This window comes from Copadichromis virginalis, linkage group LG16, assembly GCF_057382275.1.
Source record: "Copadichromis virginalis isolate Kocher_CV1m ecotype Utaka linkage group LG16, C_Virginalis_male_GT1.1, whole genome shotgun sequence".
In the NCBI taxonomy this organism is placed as follows: Eukaryota; Metazoa; Chordata; class Actinopteri; order Cichliformes; family Cichlidae; genus Copadichromis; species Copadichromis virginalis.
Window position 1 is genome coordinate 26,181,166 of NC_140633.1, and position 22,800 is coordinate 26,203,965.

General features: G+C 40.5%; 3 protein-coding genes across 7 annotated transcripts in view; 1 reads left to right on the forward strand and 2 right to left on the reverse strand.

The window, feature by feature from the left end:
• Positions 1–548: 548 nt before the first annotated feature.
• On the reverse strand, positions 549–2,864 carry upp2 (uridine phosphorylase 2). The gene is made up of 7 exons (XM_085434116.1): positions 2,520–2,864; positions 2,247–2,361; positions 1,998–2,156; positions 1,773–1,887; positions 1,443–1,652; positions 1,210–1,356; positions 549–1,084 (listed from the first exon to the last, which is right to left on the reverse strand). Exons 1-7 carry the CDS (start codon positions 2,570–2,572, stop codon positions 942–944), a joined length of 942 nt encoding a protein of 313 aa, XP_085290242.1. The 5' UTR covers positions 2,573–2,864; the 3' UTR covers positions 549–941.
• Positions 2,865–3,315: 451 nt separating this feature from the next.
• On the reverse strand, positions 3,316–7,663 carry LOC146690927 (uncharacterized protein C7orf57 homolog). Of its 4 annotated transcripts, none has more exons than XM_085434119.1 (8): positions 7,561–7,663; positions 7,251–7,297; positions 6,916–7,068; positions 6,709–6,805; positions 6,267–6,375; positions 5,923–6,005; positions 3,755–3,847; positions 3,316–3,456 (listed from the first exon to the last, which is right to left on the reverse strand). In XM_085434119.1, exons 1-7 carry the CDS (start codon positions 7,638–7,640, stop codon positions 3,766–3,768), a joined length of 651 nt encoding a protein of 216 aa, XP_085290245.1. In that variant the 5' UTR covers positions 7,641–7,663; the 3' UTR covers positions 3,316–3,456; positions 3,755–3,765. The 4 variants fall into 4 exon arrangements, with proteins under 4 accessions (XP_085290245.1, XP_085290244.1, XP_085290247.1 ...); XM_085434118.1 differs by having other exon boundaries at positions 6,916–7,080; XM_085434121.1 differs by lacking the exon at positions 6,709–6,805 and having other exon boundaries at positions 5,919–6,005; positions 6,916–7,080.
• A 2,253-nt stretch (positions 7,664–9,916) lies between these two features.
• The window catches only part of LOC146690928 (activin receptor type-1-like), a 28,996-nt gene continuing 16,112 nt past the window's right edge, over positions 9,917–22,800 (forward strand). The window contains exons 1-2 of one of the 2 annotated variants that reach the window (XM_085434122.1): positions 9,917–10,065; positions 10,169–10,284. The gene's annotated coding sequence lies outside the window, so the exon portion shown is untranslated. The remainder of the gene's footprint in view (positions 10,066–10,168; positions 10,285–22,800) is intronic. The other variant, XM_085434123.1, reaches the window with a different exon arrangement.

Genomic DNA, 22,800 nt, shown 5'->3' on the forward strand with positions numbered 1-22,800 from the left:
ATCTTTCATGGTATTTAATTAAGAGTGCTTACAACAGCTGCAGTTCTTACAAAGTAGTTTTTTTTAACTACAGTATCGTCCTCCAAATGACAATTACAATTACTAACTTGTAGATTTTATATATGAGAAATACATACAGTATCTGGCAGATGTGTTGAGCAAAGAAAAAGACAAATCAATCTTTAGTCACGGACTGCATTTTAGGGTGGGTTGTATTTGCATAAAAAAATCTTGTGTTGCAGAAGCTAATAACATCCTCAAATATTTGATAGCGCATTTACTAAAATATACTGCTGGAAGTTCTAATCTAAAAAAAATTGCTGAATAATTTTCTTCTAAAAAAGCATGTAAGAAGGTGTTTTTCACCACTGTCACTGGTATCTCTTTTTGTAGCAACAGATAGTTATTTCTCACTCTAAAATGACTTGAGGCTCCTCAAAGATCAGTTTTAGAACCACTTATTGCTTGAAAAGCCAAAAAACACCCCCCCCCCCCCCCCCCCCCCCAAAAAAAAAAGACAATTCAAAGACTCCAAATCTGCAAAAATGTCCAGACGTGATATTTTTATTTCAATTCATTGAAGTGTGTTTCTTGGTCTTAAACACAAGCCCTTAAAATTCAAAGTAATCTCCTTTCTTGCTGGACTGTAATTCCAGCTTTGGCAGAGATAAACATGGAGATCAAGATACAGAACATATCATTTTGAACATTTGTGTTATTTTACAAGGATATATTTCTAGATAAATATAGTAGATATAATACATACTTACACATATACTCTATAAGCATACATGCAACACGCTTAATATTTTATTGTCAAATAAATCATAAAAAAAAATCTTAATGTCTAACTTTTAAATATTTCAGTATTAACATTTTAAGTGCAATATACATATCCACATGAGTCAAAACTATGTACATGCTACAGGGCGACTGGATTGTTAGATAATATATCCCAGGCGTTTCTTGATAAAATGGGCCACCAGAATTTGAGGTCTCTGCTGATATTCCACCAGAACATCATGAGATGATGTGATTTGGTCCCCCTCAAAGCGATTCAGCAATGCAACACATACCACAGCTCCTGGAGAGTGAAATGAGAGTTTTTAGAATAGTGCAGTATGTCAAAATCACAAGTAGAAGATGTACTTTGCAGCATTCAGAAGGTTTTGCCTTCATACAGTGTTTGCATTGTTAGAAAAATAATACCTTTGAGACCACAGACACGGCACATAGCAGCGAAAACAGTGGACTCCATTTCAATATTCCTCACTCCGGCCTCATAAGCTTTCCTCAGATACTCCAGTTTCTCTTCTTGGGAGAAGGAGCACAGAGCTCCATCCAGTCGGCCCTGACCTACAGAAACGGAAAACAGGATTTGTCAGGGGATGACAACTAGGAATTACAAATAAATGTTTAATGGAATTCTGTTCATACTGTACCTTCATAGAAGTCATGGGTGCACATGGTGTTTCCGATCACTGTTGGAAAAGTTTGAAGCTCAGAAGAGCACTGCAGAAGCTCGTTGGCCACTCCCTCATCCAGCTCAGTGTTCCTGGTGATAACTTTACCCAGAACGACCTGTTCAAACTGGGGGCGGAAAGAGTAGTCCACTGCTTTTTCCGTGATCACCACGGTCCCTGGAGCCAGACCTGTAGATGACACAGGGCATAATTTTCTTACATACTTTAACAAGAGTATTGTATTAATGACTTGAACAACTTGTTTAACTGCATGTAAAACTTTCTCATATTAAAATCAAAAAGACTTACCGACTCCACCAGACGTTCCCAGGCGAAACAAAACCACATCACGGCACTGGGCATGGTGCAGGAGCTTGATGAGCTCATGCAACATGATGGAGATTGATGGGACTCCCATTCCATGCTGTATTATATACACATTGCGTAGAAATTACATTTTCTAATCCGTAAAATACTTTTTCCTAACAACATTTAAAGAACAGTTCCACCCACAGCAAATAATGAAATACCTACACTTATAGAGAGAACTGGTCCCACTTTGTACATGCAGTAGCGATCAGTTCCCTCACAGATATCTTTGATGTCTCCTGGGTTTCCTGGCAGTTTCAGCTCCTGATGGATGAACTGGGCGAAAGCCTTCATTCGGTTTGCACTGCCACCAACACACACAAACTGTGGGAAACAGAGAAAAACAGAGGATTGTTGAATTGTTTTAGAGCTTTTAGAAAATAGTTTTATTTAAGCTGGACTTATTTTACAAACCTTAATATCTCCAAACATTTCAGGAAGGTTGTGAGTCTTAGTGCTCAGGCTGAAGTGGTAGAGAATGTCCTCTTCCATGGTGTCCAAATTGGGATTTTTTACTTGGACCTGTTCACTGAGTAGATTTTAATGCATTTTAGTTCATGAAGAGTGGTGAATCAACAATAAGTATATGTGCATGGATTAAATATATATTAAAACAGTGACATAAGTTTAAAGAAAAGCATCAAGAAATACTGTTTAAAAGACTTAGTTTAGGTTGCCAATACTTACTTTATATACTCATTCTCCTCATTCCCCATGTGGTTCAGAAGTATCGGTGTCATTACTGCAGCGTACACTTTCAAATGAAGTTTTAAAATGTCTCAAAACCTCCAAGTGTTTTCAGTTACTGCTTTCCAAATAAGAGTCATATCAGACTGTGCAGCAGATATAGTGGTGACCCCTGACCTTGCCACTCATTGGTTCCAGAAAGAGGGGAGTAGCTCAACCCTGCTGCTCCCACAAAAACATCCTCCAAGCCCCAAACAAACAGAGTACGATCAACCATAAAATTACCACAAAATAATAAAAATTACTGTCTGGTTCTAAAGTGTAAGTAAAGTTTTAAAAAGTCATACGAGCACCAGTCAAAATAAGCAATTGTTCATAAAGACAGTATTAATTTAAAGGCTGTTAACTCTTACAAAAGCATGAGTGTGTGGGTGTGTAATGTGTCACCAATAGCCAATCTGAGGCTGGTGAATAACTGGCGTGTACTGACATAATTTAGCAAAAGAACACCGAGATAACCTCTGACACTAGCACTGTCATATGAAAACAGAAACGCACAGAGCCAACATAATGTACCACGAACAGGAATCATGTTTAGTGTGGAAAATTTAGCCTGTGACATATACATATATATAAATGTTTCATTTTGGATTGGTTTCATTTTATTTGAATTATCAAACTTTTCCCAAAAGCTGACATTTACAGCCTTGTAGACACAGAAAAAAAACTTAACACAGGAGTTAACTGATGCCTTCAAGTGCACCACTAAAAATCACAACAAATAAAACGTCCAAGCTGTAATTCAGTGAGGCACTTTAATGCTCGAGTAAAAGATTTAACAATACAAATTTTTCTAAAACAAAGTAAAATGCTTGATGTGTCTCAGCATGAATCTTGTACGCCCTTTTCCCATCCAGGCACCCGGCAGTCTTCCGATCTATTGAAATTGAAATATATAAGAGTACAAGTCATTGTCACATAATTCACTATTATCTCTGTTATAGTGTAAAAAAGCCTTCTAAAGTCATAATGACTGGGACCTTGAATTTTGTCACCTTCATCTTACATTCTGGTTATTAATAATAATACCCTCATAAAATCCATACACTGCTTAGCAGTTGGCCTTAATTTCCTTTCATAATGCAAAATGAGCATTCTGAAAGCAGAATAGGAAATTGGAATGTGTTATGCTTATTATAGGGTTAAGACTGTAACTCCATTGCTGCACTACTTACTTGACACGTCACTATACTGGTTTGCTGTCTTCTGCATAACCAAAGCTGAGCAGCTTTGACATGTCAACAGGGGCTGGTTTCTTGTCAATTACTCTGAAAGAAGATTAAAAATATAGTCCAAATATGATGGAAACAGAAATGTGAAAATTTGATCTTTTTAATGTCTTTTCCCCCTGTCTCTCTTTACCAACAAAGCTCGTTATTTCACTACACATTGCCTACAGTGCTCACAGTTTAAACATTAAAAATGGACCTTTTGTGGAGTGCTTTCAACAGATATGATTGCGATCTCTGGTGCATTGCATGCTAGGTTATTTTGGGTTATTGACAAGTCACTGACATTTTCCCAGAGGTACAGAGAGCACACAGAACTAATCAGCTGTTAGCCAAAGCAAATAGATGAACATCTGGATTCATCTAGAAACCATCTCTCTGGGTGCTCTTTTGTTTGACCTAAGTTTTCAACCTGCCCAAGAGCATTTGTGCTTTGTCATCATAACACAGAGACGTATGGGACAGAATGTAATTACAACAATGTCTTGAATGTACATATATTTTTTAATTAGCCATTTATCTTTGCATCCTATACTGTATTATCTTAATGCTAATTATTACAAAAATAGAATGCCAAATATAAATAATATTAGTAAATAATACTCTAGACATGTTCGAATATATGTAAATAGATGGTCAAATCACTGTATGTAAATTAAGGTTTGTTTGATTTTAAATAACATTTAATAAAAGTCAATGTAATTAACTAATTTGTGATATACTATTTCTGTTGTTTCTTTAGTAAAAACAATGGGGAAAAATTCATAGTAAAAATAAAAAAAACCAAAACCATCCCACGCCTTTATCTGAAGTTCATACTAGACGGAACAACACTGTTTTCCTGTAACAAAATGATGTTTGTACTTGGATTAAACAGTGGTGGAGTGCCTCACCTCTGCAGGGTTGGGCAAGAATAACAGCAAAGGTTTTTTGGGTTTCATGGAAGTCTGCGTCACTTTAAAGTTTCATTACTGCATCCTTCTGGATTTAACATTGGACTGTTGTTCGTAGTTTACACTGCTGTTCCACTCTTGTGCTTTTAAAACCCAAATATTGATTTTCACCCCTCTGCTTAGTTCCCTCACTCATGCTGATCTTTAACTCTGGCCTGCATCGGCAACCATAATATACTAATAGTATATCAGTATGTTCTTTCTCCTTCATATTTCCTGCATAAAGTTGAGACATGCGCTACTGTAGTTTTTTGTTTTTTTGTTTTAATTACAATGGACAGTTGGATGGTGTCCTCATAATAAAAAGCACATACATGTTGCCTCTTTATTGATCTTATTTCGTCTGCTTCCTCATTTCAGGGAACTCTTGTGTGTGCCAGTACGCACATGAATGTTTATACCTTAACTGACTAACCATGAGTAAGTAAACAGTAGGTCATACACCAGATCTTAGAGACTCCTGGTTGTTCTGGTTTTAATGGCTGACAATATTGTTGACAGTGAGTCATTTAGGATGAATAATTTAATTTTGATCACTTTATCCACCCATTTCAGCAGGACCACACATAGTTAGTTGGGCACCATGGTGGCTCAGTGGTTAGCACTGTTGCCTTGTTGGGTTCAAACCAGGCCCCCACCCGCATCTTCCCTGAGTGTATGTTTTATGAGGGAGATCTAAGAGCTCCAGTTTCACCCCATATTGAAAAATACGGTGGGTTGATGCTGCCTGTGTAGGCCCATGAAAATCTCCCAAAAGACATGATTGATTACTTTCTGCTAAATAAAAAAAGTATACACAGTTAAATGATCTGATGCTCTCCAACTGAGTTCAGTTTCATTACTGGCAAGCACAAATTGAAATAAACAAGTTTGAATGCAATCAGAAATAGTTGCACATACAGGACAGTGCAGGAAAGCTTTATGACCTTTTATTCTATGTGGTTGTCTACTTAAAATAAAGACCAAAATGGACTGCAATTCATTATTATACATGTCCAATGTCATTTACAACAAAGGTGGATTAGTATTAGTGTATTAGTATGATCCCATTATACTTTATGTCAAAGAATCTAATAGAGTTGTAAAACTGCCCTATGAGACCTCCCTTACACTAAGCATAAAACAGAACTTCAGCACCATCTTGTGACCACACTCACTTACATCCTCCTGAATTTGCTGGCCTCATGATATTGACTGGATGTCTGCAACTTCTCTGTCTCACTTTGGTGGACAGAAATGTTGTCCTGTAAAAAAAGTAAAAACAAAATCAGAATACGTGGACGTTATTTGTTGTTGACTAATTATTCCTAATTTGGTTGTTTTTGACAACTTAGCAATCAGCTTAAGTCATAGGAAGAAAGTACCTGAAGCACAAAATAACTGTCTGATACTGAGTATGTAACACTAAGCGAACAGTCCTTAAACTAACAACACAAGAGGTGGGATAATTGTTTATGGATCATATGCCAATATTAGTTTTCTAAATGACGTTGGCATTACTGTACCTCCTCTTTCTCATTGTTGCTGCTGTTGTCTCTTTCCCAGGCTGACATGTTGTCGCTCCCAAAAGGAGGTTCTTGTGGTTCAAAAGCTCCGGGGATTTTCTTCTCTTCACTGTTAATTAGCCAGTTGGAAAAAACAAAACAATATAGGTATATAAAAGTATCAAATCCTTAATGACAGCTTAAATACAAGATCAAGCAAAAACAAAACAAAACACAAAAACAACCCCCCCCCCCCCTAAAAAAATAAAAAATAAAATAAAATATGGCTGTGGTTAGCGAAACAGGATAGTAGCATAAAAAAAGGTTTTGTTACATAAACAGTACTAGCAGTGGGAGAATCTTTACGGTATTACTGGCAAGTATTTATGTACGTATTAGAATAAAAACAAAGTGTACATACTACTATGAGTGTGTGGTGAAAACAATAACACAAATTTGAAACCTTGGCTCGCTTAAGTCTCCTGATTCAAAGCCAAACCAATGTGGAGGTTTGTATGAACTGGGTTTAGAAATAACTGATTCCTCGTGGCACAGAAGTCCTGTTGAACAAGGATAAGAAAAAAAAACACGGGGAAAAAACTAATGTTTGTAGCAGTTATCATACGGCAAGAGGAAAACATGGAAATGTAAGAAAACAGGACGGCTTTACCCTTATGCCCTCCTTGTTTTGCAAGTTTTACATAATCAGAGTCACTCTCTAGGACTCCAACTCTTCGCCCTCGGATCCTCTCCTCAGGAAGAGTGTAGGTAGTTGGGGACAGTCCAGGGATCTGTGAGATGTGGCCATTGCTTGTATGGTATCCTGTTTTGACTCCTGCAGTTTTAGTATACAAGCACACATATGTATATATATTCATTGCTTTATAAATTGCATTATCCCATGTGCCTATGTTACTTCACACAGCATCTCTTCACCAGTGTTATCCTCATAACCTGCACAACCTGCACACCCTGAACTAAGTATTCATAATTAGTTTTACTTGCCATATTTTGTTGGTTCCAGATCGTTACTCGTGAGGACGAAGGAATTTCTGGTGGAAACGGAAACAAAAAAGCCTGTCAACCTTTCCAGTTATACCTTGAGCGAGCCGCAAGCTGTTGTCATTAGCACCATCAAAGCAATAGTTAAATTAACCTTGGCGTTAGCTAGCTAATGCTATCTGTGGTAGCCTTGATTTTTATCCACGCCTGTAATTAAACACACATGAAAAGTAACATGACTAATTTGACTAAAGTTAAAGTTTCAAGATAGCGATTAAACTTCTGATTTAAAAGTAAAACGTCTTCGACTTACTCTGAATTCATTGTGAAAGCGGAGTAAGAAGCCGCTGTGAGTGGAGGCAGACTGTTTGGAAGTTGTGATCGCGTTTCCATGGAAATGGGCTTGAGCCCTCTGGAATACAGTTGCTGTCCAGAGAAAAGTGCTGCGCGCAGAGTGAATACTCTCATAGGGTGCATGGAAAATAAACAACAGTTAGTTAGTTAGTTAGTTAGTTAGTTAGTTACACTCATCATGGGCATGAGTGTCAATGGTAATTTGGGGCTTTTAATGATTTCTTTGAACTGTGAGTTTTGCAAGGTGAAATGATTCTGCAGCGTGCATCTTCGACGACTGCAAAAACTTGGAATTGGGGTTTGAATTTATTTAGCCCCCCCCCCCCAAAAAAGGGGTAATATTTGGTTGAAAAACACTTCCTAGAGTTTTGCCTCAAGGCACACCAATGACCCCCCACTAATTGGGGGCTACTGTCTTAGAGCACCGACTTCTTTCTGCCGCCTTTCTATGTGGATGACATTTAGAGAGAGATTTGATGAGTTGAAAAGCTTTGTGTAAGGTGTATTTGAATAATGTTTTTAAAAATAATCCATTGACAACTTTTCAGTAATTTTCTATAAATAAATACTATCCAAGCATAAACTATCCTTTAGCCAAAGTTCTTCTTTTCAACCAGAACAAATAGGCTGTCTGCACTTTCTTCTTAAAATGTAATAAAGAATTAAAAGTAGATGCAAATCTGTAGGCGATGGGACATTATCTTTACTTTCTGTACATGAATACCTCTTAGGATAATTTTTTTAAAAGTATTATTTCTTTTCTCTTCAGCAGCCATGCATGCTTTGAAGTATACCAATAATTTATGAGGCCTCAGGTATGTTCAGAGCTTCTCTCAAGTGCTAAGGGCATGCGCACAGCAATCCAAATAGCAGAAGGAGCTTGCGTTAACATGTTAAGCTACCCAGAGAGAATATGTCAGTGACAGGAAATGCAGTCTATTCCTTCAGTAGAAAATTACAATGTCGCTTGAGATCATTTGGTAGTAAGAAAACGAATAATGCACAACAGCAAACAAGGCAAAAAAAACTTTATGGGTGAACCCAGAGACATTTCACTAGATATGTAGTGCATCTGCGTTTTTAAAAACACTTCACATAAAAAAAAAACATAAAATACATTGACACAACACATGTTATTTTCAGAAAATTGTTTTAATGTGTTTATTATGAGAAAAACAATGTTGTTTGTATTCAAAAATTGCATGTTTCTTAATTATACCAAGTTATGACTAAAAAGCACTTTATGACAGGATAATGATAACATTATAGGCTTAAATATAAGGCAAAAAAAATTGACACACAATTAGATTGGCATTTGACCCTTATGACAAAAACGCTATTATAAAAGTGCTCAGATAGATAGATAGATAGATAGATAGATAGATAGATAGATAGATAGATAGATAGATAGATAGATAGATAGATAGATAGATAGATAGATAGATAGGGAAACTACTGTATTACAGCAGCATGATAAAGATAATAAAATAATAAAAACAGTACAATCTACAATAAAAAGAAAACTGCCCAATGTAAAAGTACTGCTGGCCCACAGTGAAGGTGCTTTAATGGGATGTAATACAAACAATTTTTACATAAACAGCAATACTAAAAATAATGAAAATAAAAAGTAAGACCGAAATTGTGCAAAGGAGTAGTGCAAATGATATTAATGTTTGACACAGACATCTGTGTGAAATTCTATGTCCTGGTGTTCATCTGGAGAGAGTTGCTGTACTGTTTTATTGAGAATGATGGGAATGATTTCCTGCAGCGTTCTTTATGGCTGCAGGGTTAAATAAGAGGGAAAGGAGCTCTGCTGCTTCTGTAGTGTAGCACGGAGGAAATGAGATGGATTGTTTGTGATGGAGAGCAGTTTGTTCAGTGACCTCCTGTCCCTCACTGGCTCAAATGCCTCCAGATTCTTGCCAATGATGGTTCCAGCCTTGTGGATTAGTTTGTTCATCCTGCTGGCATCTCTGGCACTGATGCTGGCTGCCCAGCAGACAACAGCAAAATAGATGGCACTCGCTCCCACAGACTGGTAGGAGATCTCCAACGTCTTTCTGCACACATTAAAGCATCTGAGCTTCCTCGGAAAGTAGAGTCTTCTCATCCCCTCCTTGTACACGGCATCACTGCTGGTCTTCCAGTCCAGAGCAACAGCACCTGGCTTAGTCTCTTTTTGTCTTGTTGACATTCAGAAGGAGGTGATTTCTGTCAGTCTACGCCACAAAGCTCCTCAGACTAAAATTAAACAGATGAGTTTTATTTTGAAATGGCCGACAGGAAACGTGTCTTTATCGTCTCACCTAGCGTTACTGCGTTCCAAGGTAACTTCCTCCTCCTCCAATCCTGGCTTTTTGCCTTCGAAAACGCCGCCGCCGGGGTGCCAGTTGTGAAGCCCAGACAGCGTAGCAAAAATGCGTCTTCGGTTTTACTCTCTCCTAAAAATGAGTACGGAGTGAGTTTGTCACTTTAACAATTATTATATTTGGCTTCTTTTTTTTCTCTGCCGAGTGAAAGACGGGCGTGAATGTTGGCGTCATGTAGCCTCTGCTTTTCAGACTTTGGAAAACAAATCGGGTATTGTCGGTGAATTCTCGGGAGATGGCAGAATAGTTCGACCCGCGCCGGTTACCTAGCCCTCACAGCACTTTGAGGAAAAAAAATACCCCGCGAGGTAAGTTTTTATTATTATTATTATTATTTATCGTGACGTCTCTAAAATGTCATTTAATCCAGGCTATGCTGGAATATGCGCGCGGACGTTTCGGTAGACGTGGAAAAGTTTGCCGGAGACGGCTTCGTGACGCGCTCCCGTAAGAAACCCGTCTCCCTCTCTCAGCTGCTTTGTAAAATCGTGGCCTGTTTGGTTCTGCAGCCGAGCATATTTTTATCTAACGTGTCTTTCTTGTGACTTTGCAAAAACAAAATAGCCGCTTCTGATAAGCTCCCCGCGCAGCTCGGTGTACCATCAGCTAAGAGACCTTGTCAGATGTGTCTCTTGTTAATGAAAGGATGAGCGCCAGGCTAAAATAACCACAATCTGGTTTTCAACTGCGACTGTGCTGGGTTCTGATTTCTCCTAAGCAGTCGAATCAAGCTCACGACATTGCAAGTAGCTGTGACTCGAAGAGTTTTTGTCATGCAGTCTTTAGGAGGGTCGTTCCAGCTCGATCGTGCCCCATCATCGCCCGCTGAGCACTTTTAACATCACAAACGCAGTCCTGCGGGGCGGGCGGCGCCACCAACACTCATGAACACACAGTATGACTACGAGTGGTTCGGAATTTAATTTTGGGCAAGTTGGAAATATAAAAAAAGCTACTTAAACGTCACTGATAGAGCATCAATTGGATGTGGAATAGATTTAAACCAAACAGAAGATGATATGTGAGAACTACTTGGAGGGACAATCTAATGGAAACCTGGTAGACCCGCTGATGAGAGGGTGCCAACTTCATTAGAAAGGTGTTAATGCTGGCTGAAAACATTCAGAGATAATGGTGCTGATTGCAAGAAGTGTGAATGGGGAACGTCTCACACTTAAGTGCTCTTTCTCAGAATCAACTCATTGTTATAGATCCCACAAAATGACAATCCCACACACTGAGTTTAAATGCCAGGGAAGCCTTTCGAATGTGCACTTTCTGCTTTAGTCGCATCTTTTTAAGTTGGCTGCACTTGATGTGTCTGCGCATGACAATCTGATTGTCACACACACACGAAGCCCGAAGTCTGGCATGGGAGACTATTTGGGCGAGATCCATACTAATCCATCCATCAATTTTCTTAACGGCTTATGCAACTTAGGGTCAGGGGGGTGACATGTTCATTTTTAAAAGGGTGGTTTAAATTGAAAGCCGTCTCCATTCAAAGCTTTTTTTGTCACAGTTTCAGGAAAAATCTCCATCTAGCCTGGGCCCTTTAATTGCTGCTACTAGCTGAAGCACACAGACGACTTGTTCACAAATATAATTTTTCTTTTTTTTTTCCATATTAGCTGCGTAGAGATGTTCAAATCAGTGAAGGCTTGAAGTGGATAGCGCTTTAGGGTTTTGTGTCTTGGTTAGTGGCAGCGTTAAGTGGCACTTAGTGGCTGTGTGGTTGTGTGATCTGGAGAATGTAACCCCATAGCTGGCCAGTCACTGAGCTGTGGCCTCTTGGCCAGCGCCGGTCATTCTCGAGGCCTGGGCCTCATGGAGTCTGGCTGATAGCGGTCAGATAAAGCGACGTCAGGCTGTCTGGGTGACTGTGTGTAGTTCAACTCTGGGGGTGGGGGTGTCTTGGGGAGCCTGTTCTGTTCATCTGAGGAAATAACTACCAGTCTGATTGTGGCCGTTGTTCCTACCATTTTGGGCCTTTCCTCCCTCTCACCAACTCTTGGTCTGGTTTCAAACAGACTAACGGTAGTAGCTGAATCGTCAGCCAGTTATGTTTATATTTATAGAGCATCTTTGGTGGCCAGCGTGTACATTTTTCAAAAGGTTTCTAAAAGTCCCACATAACTATGTTACTTTTCAGTGGCTTCATTTTTGGTATGCTCACCCCCCAAAACATACCATGCTAACGTGGCAACTGAATAATCTGAAAATGTGTCCTCCGATATTATTTGTTAACTGCTCGCACGCATGCCGAGTAAAGTAATAATCAAGTTGAGGATGACGCGTTATCAAATGAGAGATGCTGAAAGGCAATGCATAGTTTTTCAGAGAGGTAGACTACAGGCTGCAGTGAAATCAGAATTACTGCAAAAACTGCTGAAAAACAATTAGTAATCGAAGTATCACACCGAATACAGACAACCAGAAATTTGGCTTGTGATAGTGAGCTGAGGTTATAACAGTTTTTGTTTTTTAAATTTCCACATAGCAGCTCCCAGGTTCTTTATATATGAATATCTTGGCCCCTACACCAGTGTTTTCCTGTATCTGTTCCTCTTCTGACGACCATAAATCGCCTCATTTGCCCTGCAAGTCCGGGCTATTTCAGAAAATATGAAGCGAGGGGTTTGCTTTGAGGGGGGGGGCAGGCTTCCGATAGCAATCATTTAGTGTGCCCAATAATTTGGCTGTCAGAAGCAGCTGGCAGTTTGGGTTGGAACAATATGCGAGTGGAGTGAGAGAAAAGCTCTGAAACCCTGCGAGAGTCTGTGTGTGTCGGGGGAGGCGGGGGAGTGGCGTGCGTATATGCATATGTGTGTGGAATCAGGTTACACAGTCTGTCATTAACAAGGGAACTGCAGTTATGAGACCAAGATAGACTGCTTCATGTCTGAGGCTCATCGCATTTCCTTGTAGGTGGCTCTCAAGTTGGAGAAGAAAAGGAGGGAGGAGGGGCGAGGGAGGAAAGTGTGTGTGGATATGTGTGTAAACAGGTGGTAGGTGCAGGCTCAAGGATAGAAAGGGGAAAGAATCTGGCTTGAAGTGCGGTGTCAGACTAGCTACCTTCAGCTTTCTCGCGTCACGATTTGTCTGCATGTGTGACCCGGGCTTGTTTGTCTGTGTGCTGACTTACTCGAAAGTTTGACTAGCAACAGACCTGGCATCAAACGAGGCGGGCGACTGCAGAGAAACGCGGCATGTGGGTTGAATTTGCTTGCGCTCTACGCTTGTGTCCAGCTTTTTAGAAAGGGGCCCTCTGTCTGCAGTGTTATTTTTAGTCAAAAAAATCCTTCAGCCTTTTAATAATCATCAGCCTTATGTAGCCCAAACATATCGCGATGAGAAGAGCTGTCTGGGACTTTGAGGCTCTGCAGGACATGGGAAGTTAGAGAGGGGGGAAGAAGAGAATGAGATAAAAGACTCCCTGTGTTTCTGCCAGATTTTTAGTCTTCCTCTGTTTGCTGTTTGGGAGCTCGCTCGTCTCCTCATCTGGTGGCTCTGCGCAGACTTATCGATTCCTCCTGTTCTGTGTTCAAATGTGGATGAAGACCAGTGGAGACAGAGAGAAGAGAGACGAGACGCTGCTGTCTCCTCAGATGCGCACACACACACAAATCTGCAGTGCTCACGGCTCCACTCCTCTCTCTCCACAATAACCCCAGACTGCACTGGAGACAGTCTGCAATACACATTTTATGAGCCCTTCACTCGCTTCAGTGCTCTTGTCTTATCGCTCAGCTGTTAGGGGAGAAAGTTATGGCTTTGTTTCAGTCTCTGCTTCTCTCTGATCTCATTCCCGGGCACGGGCTCTTATTTGGTGTGGGCACTTTGTCTGTGAATTGAAAATAATCTACGTTTCATCTCACGTGTCATGGGGTTGTAAACTGAAATGGTGCTGTTATGATGGTAGTGCTCTGCTGTCGTAGTCGATGGGGTTTGCTCGAATTCCCGTCCCCCATGCTTGAGGCAATTGGGCCATTTATAACATTTAGACATTCACTGCTTTTGACATCGAAGTAAGGATCGGCAACATGGCTGATATCAGTGTCACAGTGTAGCAGTATATTTTGCTTCGCACATGTGCCAAATCCATGGCTGCTAATTCTAATGACTATTTTAATTAGCAAATACTTAATCAGGTAACCACGAATGCCCCAGAAATTTCCGTGAACCTAAACAGGAGTAAAAAAACCTGACTAAACAGTGTTACCACATGATCATAAATAACAACTGCAGAGTCATAAATGATAGTACAGAATATCTACTTTCAGAAAATAGTTACATCACATTAATGACTTTATTGTAAAGGATTATTCAAAACGGTTTCCTTGTGCTCAGATTGCCTGAGAAGTCTTTGCTCGTGGAAGGCAGGAAACTCAAAGCCATTAAGGCTCGACTGGCAGGAGGATGTCATGGCCCCGATCAGTCTCTCTGCCGATCACAGATTCATTGTTTTGTTGCAAGCTGTTTACTTAGTGGTTATCACAGTGGTGTGATGAATGTTTTTTCCACGTATGGTTGGTCACTCACTGTGGATTATCTTGTTATCCGTCTGAGTCTTGTCACTCAGCTTTTAGAGCCTTCTCATAGCTTTTGGTAACTGCACTCAATGCTCTTTAGTCTAGTCGCCTGACTTGTTTTACAAGAAACAAAACTGGTGCAATGGGTCCACCTTGATACAAATCAAGGTGTCCTTTTAAGTGAAATATTGCCCCAGGGCGGTAACCTTTATAAGATGGTCATTTGGAGGGAGAATGTTTGTGCATTCCTTTGCTGGCAAACGTGGCTCTGGGCCATAAAGTCTGTTTGAACTGGCTGTTTCAGATGTTTTGATGCTGTGTGAAAATGAATGTCTAATTGCTATGGTGACTATTACGTAGAAGACTCGTTAACAGTGCCATCGCAACGCTGTAAAGCATTTAAGTTTGTCCCACCCCAGACGTCCCATACCACAAAGTCACGATACAGCCATAACATTAGTTTGTGAAGAGATTTATTTAGGGTTTCTTTTTGTCTTTGAAGAAGTTGCACTACATTCTGCGTGTGACAAAAAAGGCAAAGGTTTGGTGATTTTTTCCCAATCTTTTCCAGAGTTCATGTGTGAGAATGTAATTTGATACTCATTGTTTACATTGCACTGTACTCTCCTGGTCTTTCTATCATATGTGTTTGACATCTATCTAACATTGCCTCAGGTGTTATGTCTTTTTTTTTTTTCTTTTCAAATGAATCAAACTTCAGTGAAGTATTATTAGAAATGAAAATGGCTGTTTTTCTTTGTTGTGAAACAAGAAAACATACTTTTCATTCTTTCTTTATTTTTTCCTGTCACACAGCAAATGTTTGTATTGTTGGAAGCGATCTGCTTTATTGATGAAGCATTTATTTACCCGTTTCTCAGCCCACTTCCTCTTTAAAAAGCTACATTGCAATGAGATGGGTATTTGTTTCGTTTAAGTTTCTAATCTTTTATTCCAACTTGAGAATCATTGGAAAAACATAGACCTCCAGCATATACCGCACAAAAGATGGATGTAGCTATGGTGATGTCATGAGGAGTGGCGAGTGTGCAACTCTGCGCTCACTGACTTGTCAATCGTAAGTCATTATCCAGTGAGCGAACTGTGGCTAATCCTCTAAACGGAAAATTATGGCCAAGATTTGCAAAACAGTCTTACTTTTTTTTAATTCACTATGACCTGAAATTAGTGACTGAGTCAGAGGTCAGACAGAGGTCAAGTCAGAAAACAATTTTGTCATAGACTTCTATAGGGCTGGAATTCTTTCTGCAATCGCAGCTATTGCCATCTGCTGGCGTACAGATGAAATGCAGGTTTAAGGCACTTCGGATCTGGAAGCTACGTCCTTATTTTATACTTTCTGTGGTCTACAGTTACAGTTGATTTGATTAAATTAAATTAATGTGAGGATTCACCTTTAGAAAATGATTAAAGTTATTACCTCTCAGGTAAGTGTTGCGATTTGTGCCACAGCTGTGACCCACTGGAGTTGTAGTTTACATCTTCTTTATGTGTTACCATCTTATTTAAAGAACAAAGGGGACAAAGTGGGTCTGTCCCCCGCAGTGTTTAGAACAAATGCCAAGGCTTACAAGTCTATTTCTAAAAAATTGAAACAATACTATATCTTATTAATTCCTCAGTTTTTGCTCCCAAAATGTTTTTGAGACTTTTTGCTTCACAAGGAAAATTGTGTTTGCTTCATAGTAAGATAAGTGGTAAGATGTTGGGTAATGTTTTCAGAGCTTTTGAGGATTGTTTGCTAATTTACCAGCTAATTACATTACAGTAATGTAAAGTTGAAATGTGATTCCCTAAAAAAAAAAATCACTAAACGTAGATAAAAGTGATGTTTTTGGTTTAAATATATTTATTTTTTTAATGTGACTAAGTATATTTTTTTCTCCTGCTAATTCTACCTCTGTTCATTCTTTCTCCTACCCACTGAACACATTTTAAGTAAAAAACAAAACAACAAAAAACCCCATATTGCTTTAGGCCCTGAGAGGTGGAGGGCGAGATGAGACACAACAGGAAGAAAAGAATAGTTTTATGATTAAATTTGGTTGAGGTCCAGAATAAAGTGTGGGTGTGAGTGTGTGCATACACCTTAGGTAGCACCATACCCAAAGAACAAAAACTCGCTATGCTGTTGCCTACCACAATTAATGTGTGAGTGAAACACTGGGCAAACAGAGGGGGGGGGGGTATTTGCATTTGATTACATTCCTCACATTGTAAAAGAGGCCGGCTGCTGAGATACTGCAAGGCCCTAAGAGATGGAGTTTGGCTGGAGCTAATGGGGCACTGCAGATTCCAGGGGACCTCAGAAATCCTTTCATCTCCCATTTTGATGAGACCCTCGGAGAAAGAGGAGTGTTTCGAAAGGTTAATTCAATTCAACTCGACTCGATTCAATTCAGTTTTATTTGAACTGAATCAAATTCATGTAGAGGTTCAAAGAGCTTCACAGGCATAAAAACATTAAGAGCTTTGCTTTCCAGTGGCTTTCACACACACATTAGCAGTACAGAGTATTATGATATACGCTGGTCATACAAGGGCGCTGTGGAATGTGAAATTGTGGGCATTTGAAGTTTGGCAATGGCAAAAATGTGTTTTTTATGCAGGTTAGTTCTAAAATAACCGGGCCAGGTTGAGGGCGGTTTTCTCGTAGTCTGTATCATGACAGACATTATATCAATTTAAGTAATCAGTTTTCACAGCAATATATATTACATAAAATATATAGCTAGCAAGTGGAAAGGTGAGACAACGGGGAAAGGAAGCTGAGTTGGGATTCTCAGTGACCAGGTGATTGTATGACTCGGAGGGAGCAGCCTTAGCTAAAGCCAAAGCTTGCACGTCGGGGACATGCCTCAGCTTTCCCCCAGCTCTAGTTTCTTTCTAGACCCTGGAAGAGAAATCAAACCAAGTACTGATGTTTGAGCATTTAGTGTGCACTCTACTTTTTAAAGTAAATTGATATTTTTGCCTTCTATTCAGTTTGTAAACATTGAATAAAGGAAGTCTGTTTTACACTCATAACCTTCTAAGATTTGAAGTTAAGCTTGTGCATTTATATTACCTTACCTTTAGTCATTCTGAGTGCTTTATTTTTCTAACCCAAGAGTGGTTTAAAACTGAGGTGAGCATGTTGATTTTCCAAGCTGTAGTGCGAATACGAATGTGGGCTGCTGCAAAGAGGACGATTTTTTTTTTTCGCCCTCAGGTCTGTATTACACCCACATCCACCTAGGAGCGAACCATCTGTGTGTCCCTGATGGCATGCTGGCACTTTGGCTGTCTGGGTGTGGGTCAGCAAAGAGGGACAGGGACACGAACAGCAGGATCTGCATTGCCCTAGTCTCTGCCTGTTTCTTCTCTCGCCACCCTGCAGTTTGCTGCAGTTTCCTCGGTGCCCAGGCTATTTGTGCCATGGTAACTGTGCCAGCCTGCCAGCTCAGACACAGATTCCACCTCTCGTCTCCCTCTTTGCCAGCATGATGACTCAGCAGCTCCTGCAGGGCTTCAGCCTCCTCCCTCCTCAACTTCGGTGATACACCATGCTCATCAGACAAAGTAGTGTTTTGTCATCCTCCTCTTTAGCTGACCTGAATACAAAACAGACCCAAATAATAAAGCGTCCAACTAGATTAATATGTGTCTTGTATCACTTTTAAAATGTCAGCTATAAATTATTGTGGCAATAACATGTTGGCTTTAATCATACTTAATGTCTCGTAAGCAGAAAATTCCTCAAATGGTTAAAATCACAGCTGCCTACAGTGGGAGAAATAATTATTTAATCCTCTGCTGATTTGCATTACAAATCACATTGATTTACATGTCATTGAGTGAAATAAGTATTTGATCCCCCAACCAAAACATTAATTAGTACTTGGTGGAGAAACCTTTGTGGGCAAGCACAGGAGTATGATGTTTCTATAGTAGTCGGCCACCAGGTTTGCACAGGTTTTAAAACGGATTTTACAGAAACTCACAAAATACTTTAGGTTTCTTGGTTACCACTTGGTAACTCAAAGTTTCAGCTCCTTCCACAGACTTTCTAGAGGATTGAAGTCTGGAGACTGGCTAGGCCATTCCCTGACCTTAACAAGGGTATTCTTTAACCAGTCCTTTATTGACTTGGTTGTATGTTATGGGGTCATTGGAAGACCCATCCATGGCCCATCTTCAGTGTTCTGGCTGACGGAATGAGGTTCTCGTCCCAACGTTTATTGTAGCTTTTTGTGTCTATTGGCCCCGTGACGTTTTGAACTTGTCTTGTAACCTTAGCAGTAAAACAGCCCCAAAACATAATGTTTCCACATGTTGTATCTGTGAAGGTTCTCAGTCATCCAGGTCATCGTAGTCTAAGGAGCTTGGAAAGAAAAGTGTCTGGATTTCTTGAAGTTGCTTGAAGACATTTCACGTCTCATCCGAGAAGTCCAGACGCTACGCTTTTGTTTCCACTTGTTCTTTGGGTCATACTCGGCATTTCTCTTCCTCCAAACATGGCGGGTGGAAAGCTTGATTTTTGGTTTCATTTGACCACAGCACTTTCTCCCAAGCATCTCCGAATCATTTAGACCTTTCTTGGCAAACTTAAGATGGTGATGCTGAAAGACTTTTGTCCCTGTTACAACTTAGTGTGTCCTAATATTAATTTTTGGGTTTTCCACCACCTTACTCTTGATTATCCTCACCCCATGAGTCAAGATCTTGCATGGAGCTAAAGATCCAGGCTGATTGGTAGTCATTTTATATTATTTATTATATTTCATTCATAATTGCACCAAGGGTTGTCACCTTCTCACCAAAGTTTTTGCATTTGTTCTGGTAGCCCATTCTAGCCCTTGGACAGCTCTTTGGGCTTGTCCACAGTGGTGGAGAGGTTGGAATGAAAGAAATTGATGCTGTTGATAGATGTGCTTTATACACATCAGGATATGAGATCAGGAGTGTCTGTAGTTGATGGATTGTAATTTGTGTGCCACACGTGTGAATCCAGAATCTGTGGCTGCCAGAATTTTGGGTTCTAAATTCTGGCTCGATTGTAGGGGATCAAATACTTACTGCATTTAATAACATGCAAATCAATTTTATAATTTTTTTTTTTTGTAATGGGTTTTTTCTTGATTTTTTTGGCTGACATTCAGTCTCTCTCCATTAAAAGGAAACTACTAAAAAAATTAGAGACTGTTAATTTCTTTGTAAGTGCGCAAAATTACAAATTCAGCAGGTGATCAAATAATTATATTCCCCACTATGCATGCCTTTTGGTCCAGTTGCACCAGTAACAGCATGTGAGTAGCATGTTTAATTATCTCTATCTAATCACTTTAAGCTCCGCTCAACTTCTTAGAGTAATGCTTATCAAGATGGCCCTCTGGAGTGAGATCACTGGAAAGAGTCTGGGAAGGAATTGTGGCATCATAAAATGGCAGCGGCGACATGCAGGATCACTTTAAAGTTTTTCTAGTAGCGCTCGGCAGCAGTCTACCCTAACATACTTCTCGCTGAGCCATGTCTATTTCAGGTGTTTATCTTAGATTGTACACACAAGGGCTTGTTTGTGTTAAGCTAAATGTAATCTTTTATGTCTGCTCATACAAGGTCGGTACCTACGCAGAGAATCTGAAGCCCTCATAAAGAACGTCTTTGGTGGAAAAAGTATTTCTATTCTTTACTTTACTGAAAGAAGGAACGTCTCCTCCATTTAGAATGACGGTATTACCACCTGAATGTGCCTCAGAAAATGAAATGCAAAGTTACTGTATAACGAAAGTGCAAGCAGCTCAACCTTTTCTTTATAGCATACTTGAGTCAAATTTTACCACTGGAACAGAGGAGCTCAGAGCATAATAAATGGCATCCAATGCAAACTGACATTTCACTTTCAAGGAAGGCAAAGAGAAGGAATGCACATATAACATTATTTTCCTCAAAGTATTTTAATGCATATCAAAATCAGGGCAGCTTTCTCAAGCTCGTAGCATTTCCCTCTGCCTTATAGTATCTGCTTATTACAATATTGGCTCCAACCACAATAAGCAACTGGGGAAAATATATCTTAAGTTATAATAAGCATGTGGCGTTCATACCAGTTTCCTATTACATCACAACTTCAGAGGACATAGGAAGAGGGAATTAGAGGAAAGATGGGGGTTGAGACAGAGTGGGGGAATGAGAGCACACCCTTGGCAGGATGTCAGCTCTGTGAGCACACACTACACGACGCTGCCAGAGAATTCAATACGCAGGGGTAGAGGGACGCAACACACACGCATTCACAGTACGACAAAATTGTCTGCTCAGATCAGTTTTGCAGATGCTAGCTCTGCTTCTTTTCCTTCCCTAAGAAAGCCTTCTGAGGTTTCCAATATCATGTCTGGCTCTGTGTTTATGAAGCCCAAGCTGTTAGCTGGGTTTATGATATGCTACCAACTAGCCATGGCCTATTCATAGGTGGGAAACAGTTTACTGTGCTTATGAAACATAAATATTGCTATTAATGCATAAAGTATACTTTGAATTCCTGCATATGCATACTGTACTGTTTGAAACTTGCAGGGACTTCACATTTTAGTCTGAGTTTTTTTAAAACTCAGACTAAAATATTTGCCGTCTATCCAAGAAGCACACACATACCCAGTGAGTGCCTCGTTCCTTATAGCTTGTTAAAGACAAAGTGTTTGAGTAGGCGAGATGAACTGAGACAGACATAATTTCATTGCCCCGTGGAGGCTGTTTTGGCAGTAAATATAAACAAAAATGCAGCAAATCATTTGCCTGCACTAATTGATGCCATTAAGCAGAGCCTTGTGACATGCTCTACTTAGTTAATTGAGGTTAGTTATTGATCTGTTCAGTGTTTGAGTCAGCATGTTGTGCTTGATGTTGTCTTTTTTGTTTCTTACCAGTCGTATGAGTCAAAATATCAAGATAACGAGGAACACGCATCTGTTTTATTTGGCCTGGGCCTTTAATTTTTTTTTCCTTCTACACCTCTGCTTATCTCTTTGTCCCGTTTCCTCCGGCTTTCTGACTCCATCACAGCTCTGCCTGTCCCCCCGCTTCACCTACCCCACCCTTCCAACAGCATGGCGCCCTTCTTCTCACTGTCCCTCTGGGCGCTGACACTAGACACCTCCTTGTCTCGCTCCCCCCACAGCCACCTCCCTCCTTTTAGCCTAACTGAGTGTTGCGGCCCACCGTGACCCACATCTCTCTCGCACGCTCGCCCCGTTCTCTGCCCTTCTCTGACCCACTGTCCCCGAGTTGCCCCTGGGCCGTTCCTCCCTTGCCTCCTCATGCCCGCCTGCCCCGTGCTCTTCATATCTCCGTTGCTGTTCCCCTCTCCTCTCCGGTCCAAAGGGAGCAGACAGAGCTCCTGATTATCTCTGTGTGGCAGCCTCTGTTTTGTGCTCTGATTAAAGGAGCAGCATGTGGTCTGTGTGTGAGCGGCCTGTGCAGACGCCGCCGTTGGCCTAATGCTAACATTACGTGCTTAATCATTTATGTCTGGGAGACGGGCACAAAAGCTTGGAGGGGTTGGGGTACTTATCAGCGGCGCAGATGCACTGAGGCGCAAACGCACATGGTGCCAAGAAAACGTTCCCGGTGTTTGGTATAGCATAAACGGGGCACGCTCTAAGCTACGTGTATGCTCAACACTTGCATATCAGCTTTATAAAATGGTTATTTTGGCGTTTGCAGTGTGAGATAAACAGGTGAACTGTGACAAAAAAAATCTGTCCAAAATGGAAAAAGCCCTACTACTGCACAGCGTATGTGACGGTTCCTACAAATGCATTAAATATTGAACGATTAGACTGTCACCAGGTCTCTAAACGATAGTATTCAGGCACCCACACTGTCCTCCTCTCTTTCTCCTCCTCCTCCTCTTCATGTCTGTCTGCTCCTCTCCCCTCACTCCCAAGCAGCCTGTCCCTCCAACACGCACACACACACACAAACTCACACACTCACGCACCGAGGCAGCCAATAGGAGAGCACCAGTCTCCCCATTGCTTGCCACTCAATGCCTTGTTGCCAGGACAACAGGAAGGCATGAGACCCACTTTACTTGAGCATTTTAAACTTGGTGTTGACTTTTTCCCCCTGAAAACAAGAAAAGGTCTCCCTCTGTAAAATCACTCACTCTAATATTCCTACCTCGATGGGGAAATCCTGCCATTTTCAGTCCGTCTTATGAAGTAGTCCTCTGAAAGGAATTTTCACAAAGATATCACCAGTGTGCTGATACAGAAAGATAAAAATCACAAT

Bases quoted from the DNA above. Each gene is read 5' to 3' on its own strand.
- upp2 (XM_085434116.1), bottom strand. From the start codon at position 2,572: ATGACACCGATACTTCTGAACCACATGGGGAATGAGGAGAATGAGTAT. The intron at 2,157-2,246 runs GTTTGTAAAATA...TGTTTCCCACAG, and splicing joins AAATGTTTGGAGATATTAAG to TTTGTGTGTGTTGGTGGCAG. The intron at 1,357-1,442 runs GTACAGTATGAA...CCGTTTCTGTAG, and splicing joins CACCCATGACTTCTATGAAG to GTCAGGGCCGACTGGATGGA.
- LOC146690927 (XM_085434118.1), bottom strand. From the start codon at position 7,640: ATGGAAACGCGATCACAACTTCCAAACAGTCTGCCTCCACTCACAGCG. The intron at 6,806-6,915 runs GTAAAGCCGTCC...CTTGTTCAACAG, and splicing joins AAAACAAGGAGGGCATAAGG to GACTTCTGTGCCACGAGGAA. The intron at 6,376-6,708 runs GTTTCAAATTTG...GCTAATTAACAG, and splicing joins GGAGACTTAAGCGAGCCAAG to TGAAGAGAAGAAAATCCCCG.